This window comes from Engraulis encrasicolus, chromosome 16 (assembly GCF_034702125.1).
Source record: "Engraulis encrasicolus isolate BLACKSEA-1 chromosome 16, IST_EnEncr_1.0, whole genome shotgun sequence".
Classification (NCBI taxonomy): domain Eukaryota; kingdom Metazoa; phylum Chordata; class Actinopteri; order Clupeiformes; family Engraulidae; genus Engraulis; species Engraulis encrasicolus.
Window position 1 is genome coordinate 10,072,785 of NC_085872.1, and position 20,809 is coordinate 10,093,593.

At 42.0% G+C, this 20,809-nt stretch overlaps 1 protein-coding gene across 1 annotated transcript in view; it reads left to right on the forward strand.

The window, feature by feature from the left end:
- The first annotated feature begins 227 nt into the window (after positions 1 to 227).
- ap1m1 (adaptor related protein complex 1 subunit mu 1) overlaps positions 228 to 20,809 on the forward strand; it is a 32,192-nt gene continuing 11,610 nt past the window's right edge. Inside the window, exons 1-10 of the mRNA XM_063218561.1 lie at positions 228 to 432; positions 10,398 to 10,554; positions 11,351 to 11,418; positions 12,059 to 12,189; positions 14,067 to 14,214; positions 15,775 to 15,901; positions 17,104 to 17,246; positions 17,688 to 17,759; positions 19,329 to 19,487; positions 20,284 to 20,409. Of these exons, the coding sequence (XP_063074631.1) occupies positions 391 to 432; positions 10,398 to 10,554; positions 11,351 to 11,418; positions 12,059 to 12,189; positions 14,067 to 14,214; positions 15,775 to 15,901; positions 17,104 to 17,246; positions 17,688 to 17,759; positions 19,329 to 19,487; positions 20,284 to 20,409 (1,173 nt within the window). The 5' untranslated portion in view covers positions 228 to 390. The remainder of the gene's footprint in view (positions 433 to 10,397; positions 10,555 to 11,350; positions 11,419 to 12,058; positions 12,190 to 14,066; positions 14,215 to 15,774; positions 15,902 to 17,103; positions 17,247 to 17,687; positions 17,760 to 19,328; positions 19,488 to 20,283; positions 20,410 to 20,809) is intronic.

Here is a 20,809-nt window from a genome sequence, read left to right on the forward strand (position 1 = left end):
ACGTCTCCAAATGTGTTACTTTTCTAAGCTTGTGTGGTAGCTATCGGATGACTTGGGGTGCCTTGAAATTTTTCATGAACTGAAAGGGTGCCTTGCCTAAAAAAAGGTTGAGAAACACTGGGCTATACAACTACAAGGCTATGTTTTCATCCATACCGATAGATGGCAGTAACTGTCTTTGAGTTTTGTTTGGAATGCAAAAAACTTGACGAGGAAATCCGCCCGGTCGCAGTTTTTTTCCTTCATGAAAAAAACGGGTTTTAACAGAGGTTCAAACTGAGTCTTCAATGGTTTCTATCTAAATGTAACGCATTTGGCATACAAAAGCAAGGCAATATTTGAGAAGGCTACAATAATCGCTTCCCAAAGAAGCGATAGAAGAGCCAGAAGATGTCGGCAAGCGCCGTATATGTGTTAGATCTGAAAGGCAAGGTAAGATAACGGGACGTTGTCAAGAAGCTAGTGGTGTACGCCGCTAGCAAACACCCACAAATAGACAGGTAGCAACTACATATTTGCCAATTTATGACCCCTGGTTCATTGAGATATAATTTGAATTTGTTCAATAGACCCTGTTATCAGGTTATAGTGTGCTGTTAGTCTTGTAGAAAACCACGACTGTCAGAATTTTCACAATATTGAAAAACGTTTGATGTCATGGTTTAGCTTAGCAAATACATGAAAGCTGACGTTTACATTAACTAGCATGCTATAGGTTTTTGGCTATCGTTGTATTGACAGTGTCAACATAGCAATTCACCCAATGTCTCCAAGAGCAGATTAATTACAACCATACACACATATGTATTGCCTAAACCTATAGTTGTTGTGCCATTGGGCCAGTTTGACTCTATGTCAGCATTTTCTAAAGTAATGCCCATGAATGCCTGAGTCCATCAGCTTATCATCATCATCATTAGCTTTAGCCAGATGCTAATCAGCTAGGTTTCAAGTTGGGCCATGCAAAATCGGTGCACCTGACAGATTGAATTAGAACCTAGGCGGAGGAAATGCAATAAAGAGAAAGGTAACACCCTGAAAAAACGACGATTCACAATAAATGTCCTTGTACATTTTAACGCGCGCCACTGACTTTACCAAGGATGTGTCCAGGCCTCTTTTTCGACTAGTTTTTTTTAGTTCTAGAAGATGCTTCATGCATGATTGATTTTCTTGTGTATTGGTTTAAAATATCCAAGACATTGGATTTGCGCCACCTGTACAGTTCATACAGGTCATTTTAATTTGTTGCCTCCACGTATTGAAAGGAGCATTGAATGGTCGGACTTAAGAGGCGCAAGCAGCATTTTCCCCCCAGTGAGCAAAACATAGGAGATGCATCTTAACCCGCTGGAGAGAGACTGCGTAAATCCCGCATTTGACGCATATTCAAAGACACTTATACGTTTTCATTACACTTTGTATCACTTCAAAAGTAGCACGATTAATTGTTGAGAAAATGGATTCACAACCCTAACAACGCTGAAACAACAGCCCAATGTGTCCTCTGTATAGCGGAACAGAAATGTGCTGTTTACTAACAGTGTCTGATTTCATATGGCTAGGTCTTGAATGCTGTCTGGCATTTCCACTTGAGTCAACAATACAAAATGTGATATTCCTTTCCACCAATGCCTTAGTTACTGGGTGTCCGAAGGAGTAAGCCATTAATTTGGTTGCTTATAGACTGGATAAGATTTTGTGTACTTGGCCTTTTTGAGACTAAAAAGTGGAGGCATCCCCTTTTCCGCCTTTTGTCTTTGAACTGAAATGCAGAAGTAGTCTGGATACAGAAGTGATCACATGAACATTTTTGGAAAAGACCTACAGGCGTTGCTGTAGACTAGACAGAGACTGCTGTAGAGACAGATTAGCACACAGACAGATTAGCAGTCATTTTAAAATGTAGACATTTTACATTTAGATCAAGTCAAGTCAAGTAATTTTTTTATTGTCAATTTCAACATACGCTGGTCATACAAAGAATCGAAATTATGTTTCGCGCACGCTTTTGAGTCAGTGCAGTGTGTGTGTGTGTGTGTGTGTGTGTGTGTGTGTGTGTGTGTGTGTGTGTGTGTGTGTGTGTGTGTGTGTGTGTGTGTGTGTGTGTGTGTGTGTGTGTGTGTGTGTGTGTGTGTGTGTGTGTGTGTGTGTGTGTGTGTGTGTAATGGCTTCATTACCAGAGTTCAGTAAACAAGTAGTATTTCATACATGCCAAGGTGGACCTTCTTCAGTCTAAAAGAATACAAGAAAGCATTGAAAGTTGGTCATGTCCAGTCCCTCTCTCAAGTCAGTTAGATGTAAGGGTTTTAATGCTAAATATGTGTGTGTTCACATTAAAGGAAGATTTTCATCAAAGTTACAAGGTCATCGACTCAACAGTTGGTGTGGTGACTACATATTGCTAATGCCTGGATAAAAACACGCCTAGCTGCATAGTGAATGCCCATCACCAGTGTCCAAACCTTGACCCATCAGTCCAGCCTTAGTTTGGCAGGTCACTGTATACCAGGGGTCAGGAACCTATGGCTCTAGAGCCACATGTGGCTCTTTTGGCAACTGTATATGGCTCTTACTTTTCTAGGGTTGACAACCATCCCTTGAAATATGGAATCGTCCTGTATTTATAAATAAAAGTACGGGTTCCATATTGAGTTGAAACGGATCAAGGGAGGTTGAAAGTGTTAAAATGCAGGAAATTACATTCAAAAAATAAAAAATTCTCCCAGACCTTCACCATAATGAAGTTGACAGTTGGCAACGTTATCAATAAAAGCAATAACTTGACAGTACACTCTAAAATTGTTTTGCTTAATTGTACATGCTTTTGATTGTATTCAGTGTTTTTAATATTGTATGGCTCTAATGAAAATTTCTTTTTAAAAATTTGGCGTTTATGGCTCTCTCCACCAAAAAGGTTCCTGACCCCTGCTGTATACTATCACCTATTGCCTATCTGAAACAACATCTTCAAATCACTGTATGTCAGTTATTATTAGAATATAAAACCATAGCCATTATGATTGGGTTAGGATAAGGTTCTGTGCAGTTGGGTCAAAAAAGTGGTCTCTGCCCTGTCTTAAACACACATGGCCAATTTCATATTAGTTTTTTTGTATGAAGTTATTCATATGTAGTTGAAGAATTGCAGCTCTCTGCCTGCATTGAGTGATGGTTGCACAATGGTTTAGTTCAGGAGCCATAAAGTATGAGGGAGTTTAGGCTCTGGTCGAGCACAGGCCCCGTGTCTGAACTGAAGTCAAAGCTGTTGAGCTGTTAGTGCATTCCTGGCTTGGAATGTTTGTTCCTATGGCTGCAGGCACACACAGCCATGAGTGACCCTTTGGTCTGATATCTGAAGAACCCCTTTTTATTACATTTGTGTCTTAGAAGTCAAAATGGATGTTGGAGGGTAATCATCAGCCACAATGTTTTCTTTTTCTCTGTCGCTTTTATTATCTGTATGGCCTTGGTGTTGCTATTCTGTTTTTTTTTTTCTCTTGAGATTACCAGACAGGATGGCATGGCAGTCTTCCTGTCACAGACTCATTTATCATTTTCTATATGGCGCCATTCATTGTTTTATCAATGTGCTGTGTCTTAATATAGGCTAGTTATAATTTCTCCTATAGTAAGCTTACTTGAACTTTATTTTGTAGAGAAGGTTTATCAGGCCAGGAGTAGTTACCCAATTGTTGCTTTGTCCTGCTTTAGCTTTTTTGTGTGTGAAAATTAATTGTTTGTCATATTAACTTCCGCCAAGGAGGTTATTTTTTTTGGTCGTGTTGGTTTGTTTGTCCCCCCCATGTATCAGTTACATTCTGGTCAAGGGCCCCCTTACATGGGTCATGCCACATTGTTTTTTCTGGACCTGCACCTCTTCTCACAACTAGAGGTGCTCCGATCACCATTTTTTGGCCCGATCACCGATACCGATCACCAAAAATCTTTATCTGCTGATCACCGATCATTGCCGATCACAGAAATTATTTCCTATTTTTTTAATAGCCTATTAATTATCCTTATTGAATATTTCTGCCCATAAACCAATCAATCTTAATTTGCACATGTCGCTTTCACAATGTAGGCCTATTATTAGGCTATTACTATTATGATTATTATTATTATTGTTATTATTATTATTATTATTAGGCTATTATTATTATTATTATTATTATTATCTTTCAGCTCTTTCAGACTAGTGTTGGTAATATAGCCTACAAGTAAGTCTACAGTATTAATCAATTTATAAGTTATTGCATATAATTACTAAACTATTTAAGATTGAATTGAAACTGAAACATTACATCAATTTATAAGTTATTGCATATAATTACTTAACTATTTAAGATTGAATTGAAGCTCAGACACCTGGGGCCTCATTTATCATCAGTTCGTAGAATGCCTTCTAAATTGTGTCCTACGAGTGAAATTTAGAATGTACGCTAGTACAGAAAAATTGGGATTCATCAAACGTGCGTTGGCTGCTCCTACCCACACCTCTGCATGATAAATCCCACACCTTCCAAATCACTGTGCACGCGCGCATTTGGGGTAATTTGCATCCCGAAACGCCTCCAAGTAGCCATATATGGCATTAAACTATATTCAAATGACATGTTAATTCGAAGGCGCCACCCTGTTTGGACACACATGAACACACGCGGACACACGCGCCAGTCGAAGCACTGGCGGGAAGTGCGGAGATAGAAACATTTCCGCGGCAGAAGTGGAGGTGCTTTCGATTGCAGGACAGTGTTTCAAAACAAGTAAAAGAAGGAGACACACATGGACGAAAACACTGTAAAATAGCACACTGTCATACTCCATCGTCATTCAAAGCAAACTGTACCTTGCACGGTCAATATTATTTGCAATTTCATGTTTCTTCCACTCGCACGCATGGTCTGAGGTGTGCGTAGATTTAGGCACATTTCTACGTTTAAGTACATGTTCATAAATCCCACTCTTTGCTCAGGAATGATCGCACGCACGCTTTACGCACAGATCTGTGCCTAAGAACGCTTGATAAATGAGGCCCCTGGATCTCAGTCTCTCGTCTTCTGCATACGAGAAAAAACCCTGTCGCTTTAAATGAGCAGCCTCGTGAGGAGAGCCCCTCCCCTCTCTGTCACTCACTGTCCACAGCTGCAGTGCTCCGCGACCGTTCTGCTCTCTCCCTCTCACTTCTGTCGCCGTTTGGCATTTCAGCGACTATCAAACTAATCGACTGACTGTCAATTACAACTTTGAAAACAATAACGTTGGCATGCTTGTGCGGACAACGTGAACTTGTCGCGTGCTGACCGAGGCAACTACACAGGTTATAACGTAAAATGGCTAACGGGCGAGAAGTAGTCTATCGCAAATTACATTGTGACTGAAACACTTGAGATTCTACATACACAAAACAAGAAAAAAAACTTCAATTGAAAGAACAGGGAACACGTACAACACAGCGTGTCTGCGAGGAAAGCTCTTTCTCTGTAACACTGTCATAGAATGTAGAATTCCCTGCACAGACTCATTGAGTTTCACCGTCCATTCTCCCTAGTTGCTGTTTGGTGTTGCAGCGACTACAAAACTAATGACCTGGCTGTCCATTAGGCTACAACTTTAAAAACAATACAGTTGATGATTGTTTTGGAAACGTTTAGTTGTTGCGTGCTGACAGGCTGTAACTCAAAATAGTGAACATGGCGAGACTGACACGTCATTCACAAATTACAAGCGTCATGTAAACTGCGCATGGATCGGAAAATCAGATCATTGTTGATGCAGATATGATTATAAATGGTGAAAATGAAGGAGGGAATTCCAAAAAGTTAAAGACAAGTAAAGATGCCTTATTTAGGTGCAGCAGCTGTGCAGAGCCAGCACCTAGGCTACATGCAGGCAGCGCCAGGTGTAAAGGCGAAATGGTTGCGTGAGGAATTTAATATCTCTGGATCGGTTTTTTGATCGGCATGTTTTTCCGATCACCGATCAGGCTATTTTTGGCCATTATCGGCCGAGCATGATCGGCTGCCGAGCAATCGGAGCACCTCTTCTCACAACGATACTCTTCTACACTTGTGAGATAGTGTCCCACTGTACATAAAGTAATAACAATAAGTAGTAATGTTCAGAGATGTAGTAGATTATTATAATGCTGCTCTCAACTAATGGGAATGTTGTGAAGCTTATTTTTGTTTTATGTTATTCAGTTTCTTCAATTACTTCGTTTTGTTGCGCTATACTTTTCCTGCCAATCTGCCGCTACCCCGTATCACCCCCTCCGGGTCCCCGGGCCCCACTTTGGAAACCACTAACTTCAACTATACTCCTCCTTGTAGTGGGCCTGGCTGGAATATAGGCTATATAGAGGGGTGCATACAAAAGACAGAGGCAGAGAAAAGGTTATTTGTGTCAGGACGCCACCAGCTAATTTCCTTCCACGGTTCATTGGCAGGTGAAGAAAACGAAACACAGAGCAAAAACCTACCCTTGTGCCACAGCTATATATGGGTCTGTTTTTGCCATTTCATTTCATTTTGGTTATGGGTATTTTCATCTGTCTACATTCTCTTTACTTTACTTGTCTCATGTGAGTACTAAATGATTGCAGTCATTTGCTGTCCATCCACTGCCCATAGAGTTAGTGTGTGCCACCCCCAGTCATTTAGTGATTAAAAATGGTCAAATAGGACTCAAATAAAGTACTGAAGTTCTGGTCTTGTATGTATAGATGGTAGGCCAAAGGTTTTGACATTACACTTAGCAGATGCTTTTGCAAGGAAATCAAGCGGGGTTAGGTACAGTTCCTGGCTTTACAGGAAGTGGTTGCCAAATACCCTCTGGCCAGTGAGGTCAGGTGGCATGCCTCCACATAGCAACATGGCTTCTCATTTTTATATACAGTTAGGGCCATAAATATTTGGACATCTCCACAATTGTCATCTTTTTGGTGCTGACACCATCCCAATGGATTTGAAATGAAACAAACGAGATGTACATTAACAGCAGACTTTCAGCTTTAATATGGGGGTGTTTGCGTCCAAATCGAGTGATCTGTGAAGGAATTATGACATTTTCTATCAGTGCCACCCCATTTTTAAGGGACCAAAAGTAATTGGACAGTCTAGTATTTATACATCAAACTTTCAATTTTTTATTATTTGGTTGCAAATACTTTCCAGTCAGTTACAGCCTGTAATTTGCAATCCATAGACATCAATAGACACTGGGTTTTATCTCTGGTGATGCTATGGTGAGCTCTCTATTGCAACAGTCTTCAGTTCCTGCTTATTCTTAGGGTATTTTCCCTTCAGTTTTGCCTCCAGCAAGTGAAATGCTTGCTCAACCGTACTCAGGTGAGGTGATTGACTGGGCCATTGAATAATATTCCACTTTTTGGGGGTAGAAATGGCTTAGTGGCTTTCAGATGAAGCTTTGGGTCATTGTCCATCTGCACTGTGAAGCATTGTCCAATGAGTTCAGAACCATTAGGTTTAATATGACATGATAATATAGCCTGAAAATCTTCAGAATTCATCCTGTGGCTTTTGTTGGTAGTCCTCATCATCAATAAATACAAGGGGAAAATAGTATTGACAGATATGCATGCCCACACCATGACACTACCACCACCATGATTCACTGATTGGGTGGTATGCTTTGAATCATGAGCAGTTCCTTCCCTTCTCTATACTCCTTTCTTCCCATTACCCTTGTACAAGATGATTGTTGTCTGCTCTATCCATAGGATGTAGCTCAAGACCTATACAGTCTTTTTAAGACGTTGTTTGGCAAAGCCAAATCTGGTATTGCTATTTCTGATGCAATCAATAATTTACATCTTTTAGTAAACCCTCTGTATTTCCTATGGTGAAGTGTTCCTCAATGTTCTTGATCTTTTTCTTGATTGTTGCCTTGGACATGTATCCACCGTTCACCTGGACACTGTTCTACATCTGGCCAACTGTTGGGAGATGGGTTTTTGTTCACCAGATACAGAATATTGTCTGTCATCCACAGCATTTGTCTTCCATGTCTGCCAGGTAATTTGGTGTTGCTCTGGTATTTCTTTTTTTCCAACATTCTGAACTCTTGAATTAGTCATATTCAATGCTTCCCCATCTCTCAAATGGGTTTGTTTTGATTTTTTTCAACCTTATGATGGCTTGCATCACTGATGGTGACAGGTGGACTTTGGATCTCATGGATATTCCGTAAAAATATATGGAAATGGAACACTTCAAATTAACTCTAAGACCTTGTATTGACATCTTGGTGATGGTGTAGTATGGGAATAACACACATCTGACAGGAAAATAGCTGAGAAGCCTACTGTCCAATTACTTTTGATCCCTTGAAAAGTGGGCAACACAAACAAAAAACGTTGCTATTTCATTCCTGTTTATGCGATATGGATTTTAACACCCTCACATTAACGCTGAGAGTCTACAGTTAATGCACAGCTTGTTTGTTTTATTTCAAATCCATTGTGGTGGGGTATAGGGTGGAAAAGGATGATAATTGTGTTGCTGTCCAAATATTTCTGGCCCTAACTGTAGCTACTACTTGTGTGCCCTTCTAGGAAAGATTGTATTGCCTATCGTGTGTCTGTCTGTCTGTCTGTCTGTCTGTCTGTCTGTCTGTCTGTCTGTCGTATATTTATTTTAAATCCATGTGTATACTTTGATATGGACCATGCATTTGTGTCTGACGTAAATAGAGTTAGCCATGTCTTTACTTCTGGGGTGAATTTCTCGAAACCAAAGTTGCTTACTACATTAGCTACTTTTTTGTTTTCAATGCATTTTCCCATTGACAACTACCGAAGTTGCTAACAGGCTAACAACTTCTCTTTTGAGAAACTCAGCCCTGGTTAGCCAAACAATGCTAAAAACCTTTCAGCACTAGTGTACTGTACTGCTGTGCAAAACAAGAGCACAGTAACTCGAAAATGGTCGAAATTGAGTTTAGTTTAGAAATGGGCTTAAACTACCTCATTTGTCTTGTGTCAAAAAACGGTGGTCCAAAGTCATCCCGTTTTAGAGAAAAATCATTTTGAAAGTGCAAAAATGACCAAAAAAAGTTACTGCGGTGTTGGATTAAAGGTTACGTCGTGCGAAACAAAAACGCAGTAAGTCAGTGAGTTACTGCTGCACTTTCCAATGGGAATGGTTTGGGAGTAGACAGTAATACTAGCCAAGAACGCAGTAACTCCTGCAGTAACTCCATTTTGTGGCAGTAATACCAGCCAAGAACGCAGTAACTCTGTTTTTTTGTGGCAAAAAGACACATAAATGTTGTTTTTTCAGGGTTTTTTGTGTGCATTTAATTTCTATCCTAAAAACGCATCACAAGGAAGTGTCACCACCACTTTACTAGGGGTGGTACGGTTCACAAAATTCACGGTTCGGTTCATATCGCGGTGTCAAGGTCACGGTTTTCGGTTCTCTATGGTTCTTTTTTTTCAGTTCATGATAAATGGTGCACTGGCTAATAGAATCGGACTTATCACTAAATATCCTACATATGGTTTGCATAGGCTTATAATGTGAAAATGGTATGATTTTAATTGTGTCATCCTCTGATTTGGTCTTATACAGTAATGTTTTAATCAGAGAGACTGGATAAGATGCTCCTAGAATCTCTGTTTTACATATTTTTCTGGGCAGTACATGAATTGCGGTTTGTGATGGATTGCACGGTTCGGTTCGGTATGTGTGTGAATTGTACGGTTTCGGTTTTCGGTGCGGTTTGTGCCATCCCTACACTTTACCGACAACACAGTTGTCGCGCCATATTGGAAACTTTGAAGCCTTTTTTCTCAGTTTGCCAGATTCTGAGTTACTGCGTTCTTGTTTTGTACGCCAGTGTAGTCTAGTTAGTGTATGGTAAAACAGGCTATCTTCATCTTGTGTACAGGTGTTCATCTGATCTGATCGTTAGTTCCCCCAATGCCAAACTGTCTTCAATCTTGTGTAGTTCCACATCTGTCTACTTTAGTCAGTTGCCCGATGTTACACAATCATCATTGGTCTTGTGTGAGTGGCCTAATGGTTAGGAAGGTGGTCTTAAGATCAGAAGGGTGCAGGTTCAAATCCCATTCTGTTACAAACACATGTTACATTTGATGACAAAGTCATGGGCTCGCTGTGTCAAGGGGGTATTTATTTATTTACAGAAATTATTTATTTACAGAACGGAAGAGATGTAAGAGAAAATAAATACAAGTGGGAAACTAAACGACTTATGCAACTCTGTCTTAAGTAAGTGACTACCAGGTGTAAGGTACAGCACCTGTTAATCAGTTAGTGCAGTTAGCAAAATAGTGAAGGTGGCCCCTGGTGGTGGGAGGACGTACCACACCCTTACCTCTTCTCTTTTAATCTTGTGTGTGTGTACAGGTGCTCATCTGCCGCAATTACCGCGGCGATGTGGACATGTCTGAGATCGAGCACTTCATGACCCTGCTGATGGACAAGGAGGAGGAGGGCACGCTCTCCCCTATCCTGGCCCACGGAGCCGTCCGCTTCATGTGGATCAAGCACAACAACCTCTACCGTATCCTTCCCACTCGCCAGGAAATCGACACGCGTTTACACAGACTCTCACACACTGGCTGAATCTCAAAGTCAAGGATCCTGGACGTGAAACGCCCAGTGATTGGATACTCCGCAGAGTTCACCAAAGAGTATCCAATCACTGGTCGTTTCACGTCCTAGCAAGACCAAGATCGTTGACTTTGAGATACAGCCACTGGCTAGTTGTCCTAGCCTTAATAGGATGAGTAACACCCATTTGCGCCTAGTGTATCCAATTATTATTACACTTAAAACTAGCTATTTGGCGCTCTTTGGTGAAATCCGCGAAAAATGGCCATTACTCGCCCTAGGAAGGCTAGGACACTTAACTTTGAGAAATACAGACTCTCTCACACTCATACACTACTTGCCCCTTGTTTAATTCAGTACGATGGTCAGATATCTGGTAGTACTCTACTCTTGTTTTTCACCGGCCCTTTTTCCTCATCTGTCTTCTTTTTCTTGCATCTCTCTATGTACTCTCTATGGGTTTTCATCACATGCACATGCACACACATCGGCTTGCTGGTGGTCACAGGCTCAGGTCATGTGTAGTTTTTCCTGCTTTACCCACTGAGAGGTGCTCGCTGACCACTGCTTCCCCGGTCCTGTAACTGGAGAGTAAAAATGGCAGCAGCTAGCATGTGTTTTTGTTTGCGTAGGACATTCCATACAATGGAGCGTGTCCTGATGAATTGAAAGAATACCCTCTTCTCTAGAGTTATAGTTTCCCTTTTCCTTTGGCTCTCTTTTTCCTTGACCAAATTGATCACCAGTTGTCGCCACATCAAAGAAAAATGCCTGTGTGTCATTGGTCTTCTCATTCCTATACAAAATTGTGCAGGTATGTTTCTAAGCCCTTCTAAGCATTCTATTCATAGCGTGCTGTTTTTGTGGTTTTTAATCAGGTCCCATCTTTAGGGTTTGAACTTTTTAGTATGTATTGATTTTTTAAAAACATATTTTATCTGTTTATTTATTTGGGTGTTGGGTTTGTAAATGTGTAAAAAAAAAAAGAATATTGTTTATCTGTATTGGCCATGATTGTCATAGTCATAGCTGCTGAACTGGTAATAAATGAAAACAAACAATCCTTCACCTTTGGTTAGCAGTGTCATATTGCCTCTGTAGATGAGAACTGAAACGAATGATCTGAAGTAGTAACCACAGCTTAGTCACACATGGCTGTGGTACTAAATCACAGCGGACTCTGGCTGATATGTTTGGTTATGGTTATAGTATGGCTTGCATTATTGCTGTATAGGCGAATATGTCGTGGCTGTGGCAAAGTTTGCCTAGCCATGTTGAATCAGAACATTGTGGGGACATGGGGGAAAAAAGAGGTAAATGATGATAAGCAGACTGTATTGTTTTAACTTAAGCAAAGATGTTAGCAAAGAACTATGAAGTAATTACCGGTAACTATACAAGTATTTTTTGTTTTGGAAGTGTGCATGACTCTTGCTGTTTTTGTGGCCCCTCAGGTGTTCTCTGAGTATTTCAAAGAGCTGGAGGAGGAGAGCATTCGGGATAACTTTGTAATCATCTACGAGCTGATGGACGAGCTGATGGACTTTGGCTACCCGCAGACCACTGACAGCAAGATCCTGCAGGAGTGAGTGGGCCCGTCACATCCCAGGGTTGTCTATCTCTAAAGCAGGGGTGGAGAAGCCATGTATTGAGGGCCATTTACAGCCTTTGAGGTCATCTCATCCAGCCCCCGATATAATTTTAATGTTGTGCAGTTTCACATGAAATATGACATGCTTTTTAAAGGAATGTCAGAAATGACATTTGCAGTATAATTAAGTTATTTTTCCAGGTAACCTAGTGAAGGTGGGGGTGTGTCGTAAAGGTGGCCAGAAGGTGCAGGGGGAAATCCTAGTATTTGTTCGTAGTACGACCCTTGGTGGACTTAAAATGTAATGTGGCCCCCGTATGAAAAAGGTTTCCCACTCCTGCTTTAAAGCATAGTTGCTATCCAGTTAGCAACTTTGGGTAGTTGCCAATTGGGAATTGCATTGCAACCAACAAAGTAGCTGACCTACTTAGCAGCAACTATGGTTTTGAGAAATGCCATCCTGATTAGTAGACCACACTTGAGAATGCCTTGAAGCCACATTTTTGCTCATTTACTAACTACATGGTTGCAGTCATCACAGCCTACTGATCGTTAATTGGGCAGCAAAAAACAAAAAACAGATCAAATTATGTCTATAAAACAATTGATAAATGAAGAGGTCAGATGCAAAACCCTCTTAAAGCTGTTACAAAAATCTGTACAATTAAATTTAAATGGAATTTTTCACCAAATAATCACAATCGAGAAGCCAGTTCAATGTTATTATCAAGTACAGAGTCAAGGCCAAAAAAAGATGACTGATTTTTGAAGTGTACTAAATGTATATCGTATAAAAAATACAGCTTGTTTTTGTAAACTCATCACACATTCACTTAGAGGGTTTGCATCTGAACTCTTCAAATATCTGAATCTATTTTTTTCAAAACAATATGCATGAATCAACAGCCATGCCTGTTCCACTGAACCATTGAACACTCAGTGGAAACAACATGCCATATCCACTGCCTAAAATATACTACCGGCGTATTGTGCAATATCTGCAGATCTGCATCTCTTGAGGAGCAGACATGTTGGGAGATTGACTTGCATAATATATTTATCCTTCCCACAAGAGAACAGTTGACACTGACTCACTGTCCTGTTTCATTTGTGAAACGCCTTGTGTATACAGCCACCGTCCTCACTTGGGAGGATTTCAGCATCCTGGCTCACTTCCTTTTCCTCATACAGAACGAACACCACGCACGCACGCACACGCACGCACACGCACGCACGCACACACACACACACACACACACACACACACACACACACACACACACACACACACACGCACTCACATCCTTAGTACCACACTCCTCCACACATACACTCCTTCCAGTAATGGGAAGTGAGATGTGTTTCTCTGAATGCCAGTTTGTATTTGGTCATGTCATCCTGGTGTCTCGGCTAGATTCCTGTCATTGTTAGCATGTCTAGTTATCAGTTTAAATGTATTTTAAATGCATCAGTCCCTGTGTCATTTGGCTTAGTCACCATTGTATGTATAGTTTTGCACAAGTAGTTGCTCTATTTTGTGTGTATTTATGTTGTATATCTGCTTGTTTAGTCTGTCTGTCTGTCTGTCTGTCTGTCTGTCTGTCTGTGTCTGTCTGTCTGTCTGTCTGTGTCTGTCTGTCTGTCTGTCTCTGTCTGTCTAGGGTCTGTCTGTGTGTGTTTGTACATTGTGTCTGTCTGTGTATTCATTGTAAGTGCCTGTATTAATGTATTAATGACTATTGATGATTACGTTGTTTATTCATATACATGTATTCATGATTTTTGTTTATTCATATACATGTCTTCATGATTTTTGATGATTATTTTGTTTATTCTTATACATGTGTTAATGACTTTTTGTGTGCCGTCAGGTACATCACGCAGGAGGGCCACAAGCTGGACACAGGGGCTCCACGTCCCCCGGCGACCGTCACCAACGCGGTGTCCTGGAGGTCAGAGGGCATCAAGTACAGGAAGAACGAGGTGTTCCTGGACGTCATCGAGTCGGTCAACCTGCTGGTAGGAAGAACACTTTTAGAAAGCCTCTCTGCTTTTCTTGGATGGCACCTTTCCTGTTTCTCAGACTGTGTGTGTGTGTGCGCGTGCGCGTGTGCGTGTGTGTGTGTGTGAGAGACAGAGAGACTGTGTGTGTGTGACACAGAGAGAGGCAGACCATGTGTGTGTGAGGGAGAGAAACTGTGTGTGTGTGTGTCACTGTTTGTGTGTATGTGCGAGAGACTCTATTATCGGAAACAACAACAGTTTCATGAGTAAACTCCCAAGGACTGCTGACTGCTAAAAATACAGTTTGTTTCCATGTATAGCTCAGTGGCCATTTTGGTCCCACAATAGCCCGATTCACAAGAAGCTCCCTAAGCAAGTGGTGACTCAGGTGTAAATATTGAGCGTAATGCAAATTTGTAGCGTGCGCCTGCCTGGTGCTTATTTAGCACCCTCCTGCTGGCATGAACATGCGCACAGCCTGTAATCACCCGTGACTGTCTGTCCCGGACATGGAGTTAAGGTTTATATTTGAGTGTGTTGATGCACTCGGTACGGCAGTCATATTAATTTGACCACAAGTTGCATGCAAACACTCGGTGTCCGGCTGACATACCACTTCGGTGTAAAGAGTCTTTTGCGTGCAACCAAAAATTCAACATGTCAGCCATAAACAAACACCAACTGTGTCATGAATGTGTATAGTAGACAGTGTTTGTGCGGCATGGCAAACGGTGATCTCAGGGATGGCTGGTGGTTTGCAGTGGCCTGAACTTAACTGAGGCCAGCACAGCTGAGCGGGTCTTTAGCAGAGTAAAGGGCATTGCATGCTCTCGTGACAGATTTTCACAGATACTATACTTCTTCGCAGAGGTTTATAATTAATGCACTGTTGGAGGAAGTTATTGATCACCACAACACTTGGGGCAATGAGAGGTTTGTTCAAACTGCCTACAATACAGCCAGCATAAAGCATTTGTTGCTTTGTAGCTCACGTATCTTATAATTTTAAACAAACATGAATGGCAAGGTATTGGCATCATATTTACTAATACCAACTCCTTGGTGGGTGGGGGGACGAAATCTTTGCAACACTTAGCACACGATTAGGCTTCTGACCATAAATTAAATGTGTGCATGTCCCACCTCACTGAGGCCATCTGCGGGACAAAGGCTTATAGATCAGCATGCAGACCCTGATGGGTCAAAACGTTGCATCGAATTGATGCTGGATGTTGCTTTGCGCAACATTGACCCAGGTGCCTGGTGCTGCATGACGCAGCATTCAGGCTCATAAGATTTGATATTTTTTTATTCAAAATGTTAGTATTTAAGAGCTGAATGAACACATGATAATGCAAGATGAGGGTTTTATGTTTGATATTGAGATATTTAGGTTTTTATGGGCTGAGGGCAACTTTTCTTAAAACGGGCTTAGGCATTCAGCAGACATTTTTTGCAGATGCTTTTAGCCATCAATGGGTTAAGATTACCTTCAATGGGAGTTGCCGTGTGTGGACCTATACGGTGTCTATGCAAAGCTGAGCTGGTTGTGTTTTCTCTCCTGTCCTCTCTCAGGTGAGTGCCAATGGCAATGTGCTGCGCAGCGAGATCGTGGGCTCCATCAAGATGCGCGTCTTCCTGTCTGGCATGCCGGAGCTGCGTCTGGGCCTCAACGACAAGGTCCTCTTTGAGAACACAGGCCGTAAGTAACGCACGCACACGCACACGCGCACGCACGCACACACACACACACACACACCACTGGCACTCAAGGTCCTCTTTGAGAACACAGGCCGCAAGTCACCCCTCCATCCCCTCTCTCCGAACCTTGTTCCCTCCTCCTCAAACAACCACACACACACACACACACACACACACACACACACACACACACACACACACACACACACACACACACACACACACACACACACACACACACACACACACACACACACACACACACACACAACCCCCTACATGCACACCACCTCCACTCAAGCGCCACTGCAACACAGATGTCCCAGATACTTGCCTGAGGCACAAGAACTCGTAGTCGGGGGGCAGTATTGCACAGGCCATTTGCAGTAGATAAGTGGCATAAATTGTGGAATGATAATTTGGTTTGTGCAACTCCAATGGCTCTGCTGTGCCACAGCTTTAGTCATTTTAGTGTTTTAATGCCTTTTTAAACAGGCCTTAATCCTGTGACTTGTTTTTCAGTGCCTCCATGGGCCTGTTATACCCGACTACAGCTTCTGTCCACTCTAAATGGAGTGTGTCTAAAGTATCATTTTCTTGACTGCTCACATGGCCACTTGAATCTTCATTCCAAGATTTTCCAGCAGTCAATCCAAAGATTGCACGGCGATAGCATGAAATGATGTCTTACTGAAAATAAAGATTTGTCCTCTACCCAGACTGATCTTTCTTTAGTAGGACTTAATAACCTGCAGTCACACATCACAATTAGTGTTTCAGATTAGAATACTAAGTCCCTGCAATGCTAAATGTCTCAGTAGTGATTTGGTTGATTATTCATCAGTAGCAATTTGCAGTGATTACCTGATCAAGAAGATACGTTTCAGGTCGGAATAAGGTTGCCAGACGTCATGCACACAATATGGTTTTAGTGTCTCAAGTATACAAATGATATAGGTATACGTAGACTAAGTTAATACAATGCATAAAAGTACATGGAAGTCCTTGTGCACAAGCCTTCAGTTTTTCAGGTTTAGGTGTCCGGTGTAAGCATCCCACAAAATAAATAGAAAAAAAGAACAGTATGCGAAACAGTATGTCCGCTGTTTTCTGAACTTTTCATATTAATACAAAACATGTTTCAATGTGGATTTGCTGTGCCTGTTGCTCAGGGTTTTGTGTGTGCATGTGCGCGTGTCACAGGTGGTAAGAGCAAGTCAGTGGAACTGGAGGACGTGAAGTTCCACCAGTGTGTGCGTCTCTCTCGCTTCGAGAACGACCGCACCATCTCCTTCATCCCGCCCGATGGTGAATTCGAGCTCATGTCCTACCGCCTCAACACACACGTGAGTATTCGTATCGTCTTCGTGCCCTTGGTCTTGACATTGTCTGTGTGTCTGTTTGTGTGTGCAGGTGTGAGCACAAGATGCCCTTGTTGCTCAATTGAGACCATGTGAATTTAAAATTCGGGTTTACTCCTGAAGTAAGGACTTGTAGGACAGTCCCCATCAAGAAGACAAAAATATTAATTTTGAAAGCCTACATCTAAACTGAAACTCACATAGCTTCTCGTTTATTTTCTTCAAGTTCAATGTCAATTTTGTGTGGATGCCTAACTTGTAATTTGTATAACCAGCAGGTGGCAGCCAAGTAGCAATCCTCTCGTGTCTGAGGTGTGGTTCACGATGCCATAGTGTAGAGTCTACACTGTAGACCATCTCTGTTGCGATGAGGTTGGGAGCTGACGAGGCTTGGTCTCTGCTTGTGTCTGTCTGTTTAACTTGTAGGTGAAACCCCTTATCTGGATTGAATCTGTCATAGAGAAGCACTCCCACAGCAGAATCGAATACATGATCAAGGTACGGCCTGGGTAGCTTCTTGCCAGCTTGAAGCATTTGTCAGTGTGGAGTTCTGTAGTGAAAGGATTTTTTCCCCCAAAGCTGCTCCTAATTCTGTAACTGTGTTCATTATATACCGTATTTTTTGGACTATATGTCGCTCCGGAGTTTAAGTCGCAACGGCCCAAAAATGCATTTTGAAGATGAAAAAAACATATATACGTCGCACCGGACTAATCGTCGCACATTTTTGAAAGGTTATTCTATCCATGGAATCTATGTTGTGATAACTGGCGCATGGTAAGCTGCTGCTCAAAGACGGCATTGTTTTAAACCAGCATCTGAAGCAGTGGCAACGCATTCAGAGGTGGTGGTAATGCACCAACTAAGATGGTTTGCCAACCGCCATAAAACCACAAAAAGAAAAAGAGGAAGAAACAGTGATAACGCGCCATGTTGCCCTGTAGTCAGAACAACATTCAATGTTCGGCTTTGTTTTGCGTTTGGACCGTGGGAGGGTTCGAGGCAACTTGTTCCGTCTCCAGAGCACGCCTTTCTTTACCCCCTTTTCTGAGACTTCAGCCCATGACGGTATCAAAGGTGAGGGGGATTTCATCCATGTTGTGTAGCCTATGGTAGTGTCACGTTGTGCTCGTTTGTCAGAAACTCGCGGAAATGACCGATTTTCACATGGAAGTCGGCTGACTGTCTTTAATAACACAGACGCTCCTTCTCGTATAGAGAGGAGATTGCGTTGCATAGCGCAAATAAATCCACGAGAGGGGATTGCATTGCATAACGCGATACATCCACGAGCTCCCTACTTCCGCAAAAGTCCTATTCATTTCTTTGGCAATGTCATGGAGCCCGTAACAAGACCGTTGACTCGCAGCGTGCGCGTTGTTCGAGAACACATTTGTCCTGTATTCATCAGCACATTTTCCTCCGCTTTTCTCCAGTCCCCAAACAGTTTTCCATTGCATCCAAACTTTCGTTCAGCTGCCCTATTGCCATTTTCGGCTGCATATTTAATTACTTTCAGCTTGAACTCAGCAGTAGGCTATATTAACTTCTTTTGGGTGGTAGGCTATATTTCTATTCAGTCGTCATTGTAAATGCTATTTTTTGTTGTGGTAGCCCAAGTTGTAACATTTTTTCTATCAGTGGTATTAAGCAACACAACATAGGCCTAGTTGCGCACATAGTGCTCTCCCGTGGAGAAAAAAAAAACATATATATGTCGCACCAGAGTATATGTCGCATGTCCAGCCAAACCATGAAAAAAAGTGCGACTTGTAGTGCGGAAAATACGGTACGCGGTTTCCGTAAATTATAGCTGTAAATACTTGCCACAAACTGCTAGGCCTGCAGTTTGTTTTCACAAGTGCAAATGAGACTTAGCTGCTTGGTTATCAACAGTTATTTTTTAGTTCTGAAATACTGGTCCTAAACAGTTAGACCTTATAAAAACATTTTAGCATATATTGTTTAGGTTTTGTGAGCAGGACTGTTTTGCAATCAGCTGCCTCTATCATGCACCAGGGTTGATTCGAAATCACATCAATTCTGTCCATCTCTTTTCCTTTTCAGGCGAAGAGTCAGTTCAAGAGGCGCTCCACGGCCAACAACGTTGAGATCCACATTCCTGTTCCCACGGACGCCGACTCGCCCAAATTCAAGACCACCGTGGGTAGTGTCAAATGGGTGCCGGAGAATAGCGAGATCGTCTGGTCCATCAAGTCCTTCCCTGTAAGTATCCTGCAGAATCGGCAGCAGCAACAGCAGCAGGGGGAACGACTGCCTGGTGAGATGGCAATGTTCTCTCTATTGAGAGCGATGTTCTCTCCATAGTGCCACCACACTCTAAATGAAAAGACTTGAGTCTTATTACTTCAAGAGCACCTACAGTTTGAAGTTTACAAAATTGGAGAACAAGAGCGCTCTGAAGACCTTTTCCTATAATGTTCTCTCTGCGTTTCATTCTGGTGCATGGTGGTGGTGGCAAGTATGTATTGTTGTCCCAATAAACCAGCTCTCAGCCCAGTGCTGGTAAAATATGAAGGTAGATTTGACAAAATATAGTATATATGCTTATTTTATTTGTTTGATTTTATTTCTTTTCTTTCATTGGTTGGCGAAGACACACATTCTGGCAAAGTTTTATGAGAGCCCGCACACCTCGAAGGTTTCTTTTTCAGCAGGTGCAGCTTTTCAGCTTTTTAGTCTTCAGTTCACACAAGGAAGAGCGCGACACTGCTTCTTCACGGTTCACCACTTTTTTTGGAAGAAGCGGTGAAGAAGCAGTCACACGCTCTTCCTTGTGTGAACTGAAGACTGAAGATACACATTCTGTCATATTACTGACCACTCAGTCTTACTGAGCAACAGCTAATGCGTTAACTGTCTATGTGTTTTCCAGACACAGGCATGTTCATTGAACTCATGTTTAGGTATACATTATCGATATGGATGTTGATGCCCTTTAACTGTCATTGTGTATGGCTGTTTGTGCCATTGATTGTGTGTTTGTGTGTACCTGTCTTAGGGTGGGAAGGAGTACCTGATGCGGGCTCACTTCGGCCTGCCCAGCGTGGAGGCGGAGGACAAGGAGGGGAAACCTCCTATCAGCGTCAAGTTCGAGATCCCCTACTTCACCACCTCTGGCATCCAGGTCAGTCTCTCGGGATTTCGGTATGAAATACGGAAGCCTGAAGTCAGTCACCTAGTGTGGATGTTATAGGTTTCCAACTGTCTTTCGTTTGCTATACACACATTTTTTACACTTCTGAACTTTACATACATTTACAGATGGCTATGCGAGCTGAAACCACTAATAGTCCTAGTGTCTTTTCTGTTAAGAATGATTCATTCAATACACTCTGGAAATTAAATGCATACGCAGCGTTTTAACATTTTGAACCAAATCCAGATGACTTCCCCTTGATAACCACTCTTATACATGTAGGAATTGCAATCAGTCATTCCCACGGCAGACACAAGGTGGTGCCCTTGCTGCTTCCAGATGGGATGGGTTTGCTCGTGCCGTCTGGTGCTCTACGGAGCGGAACCTT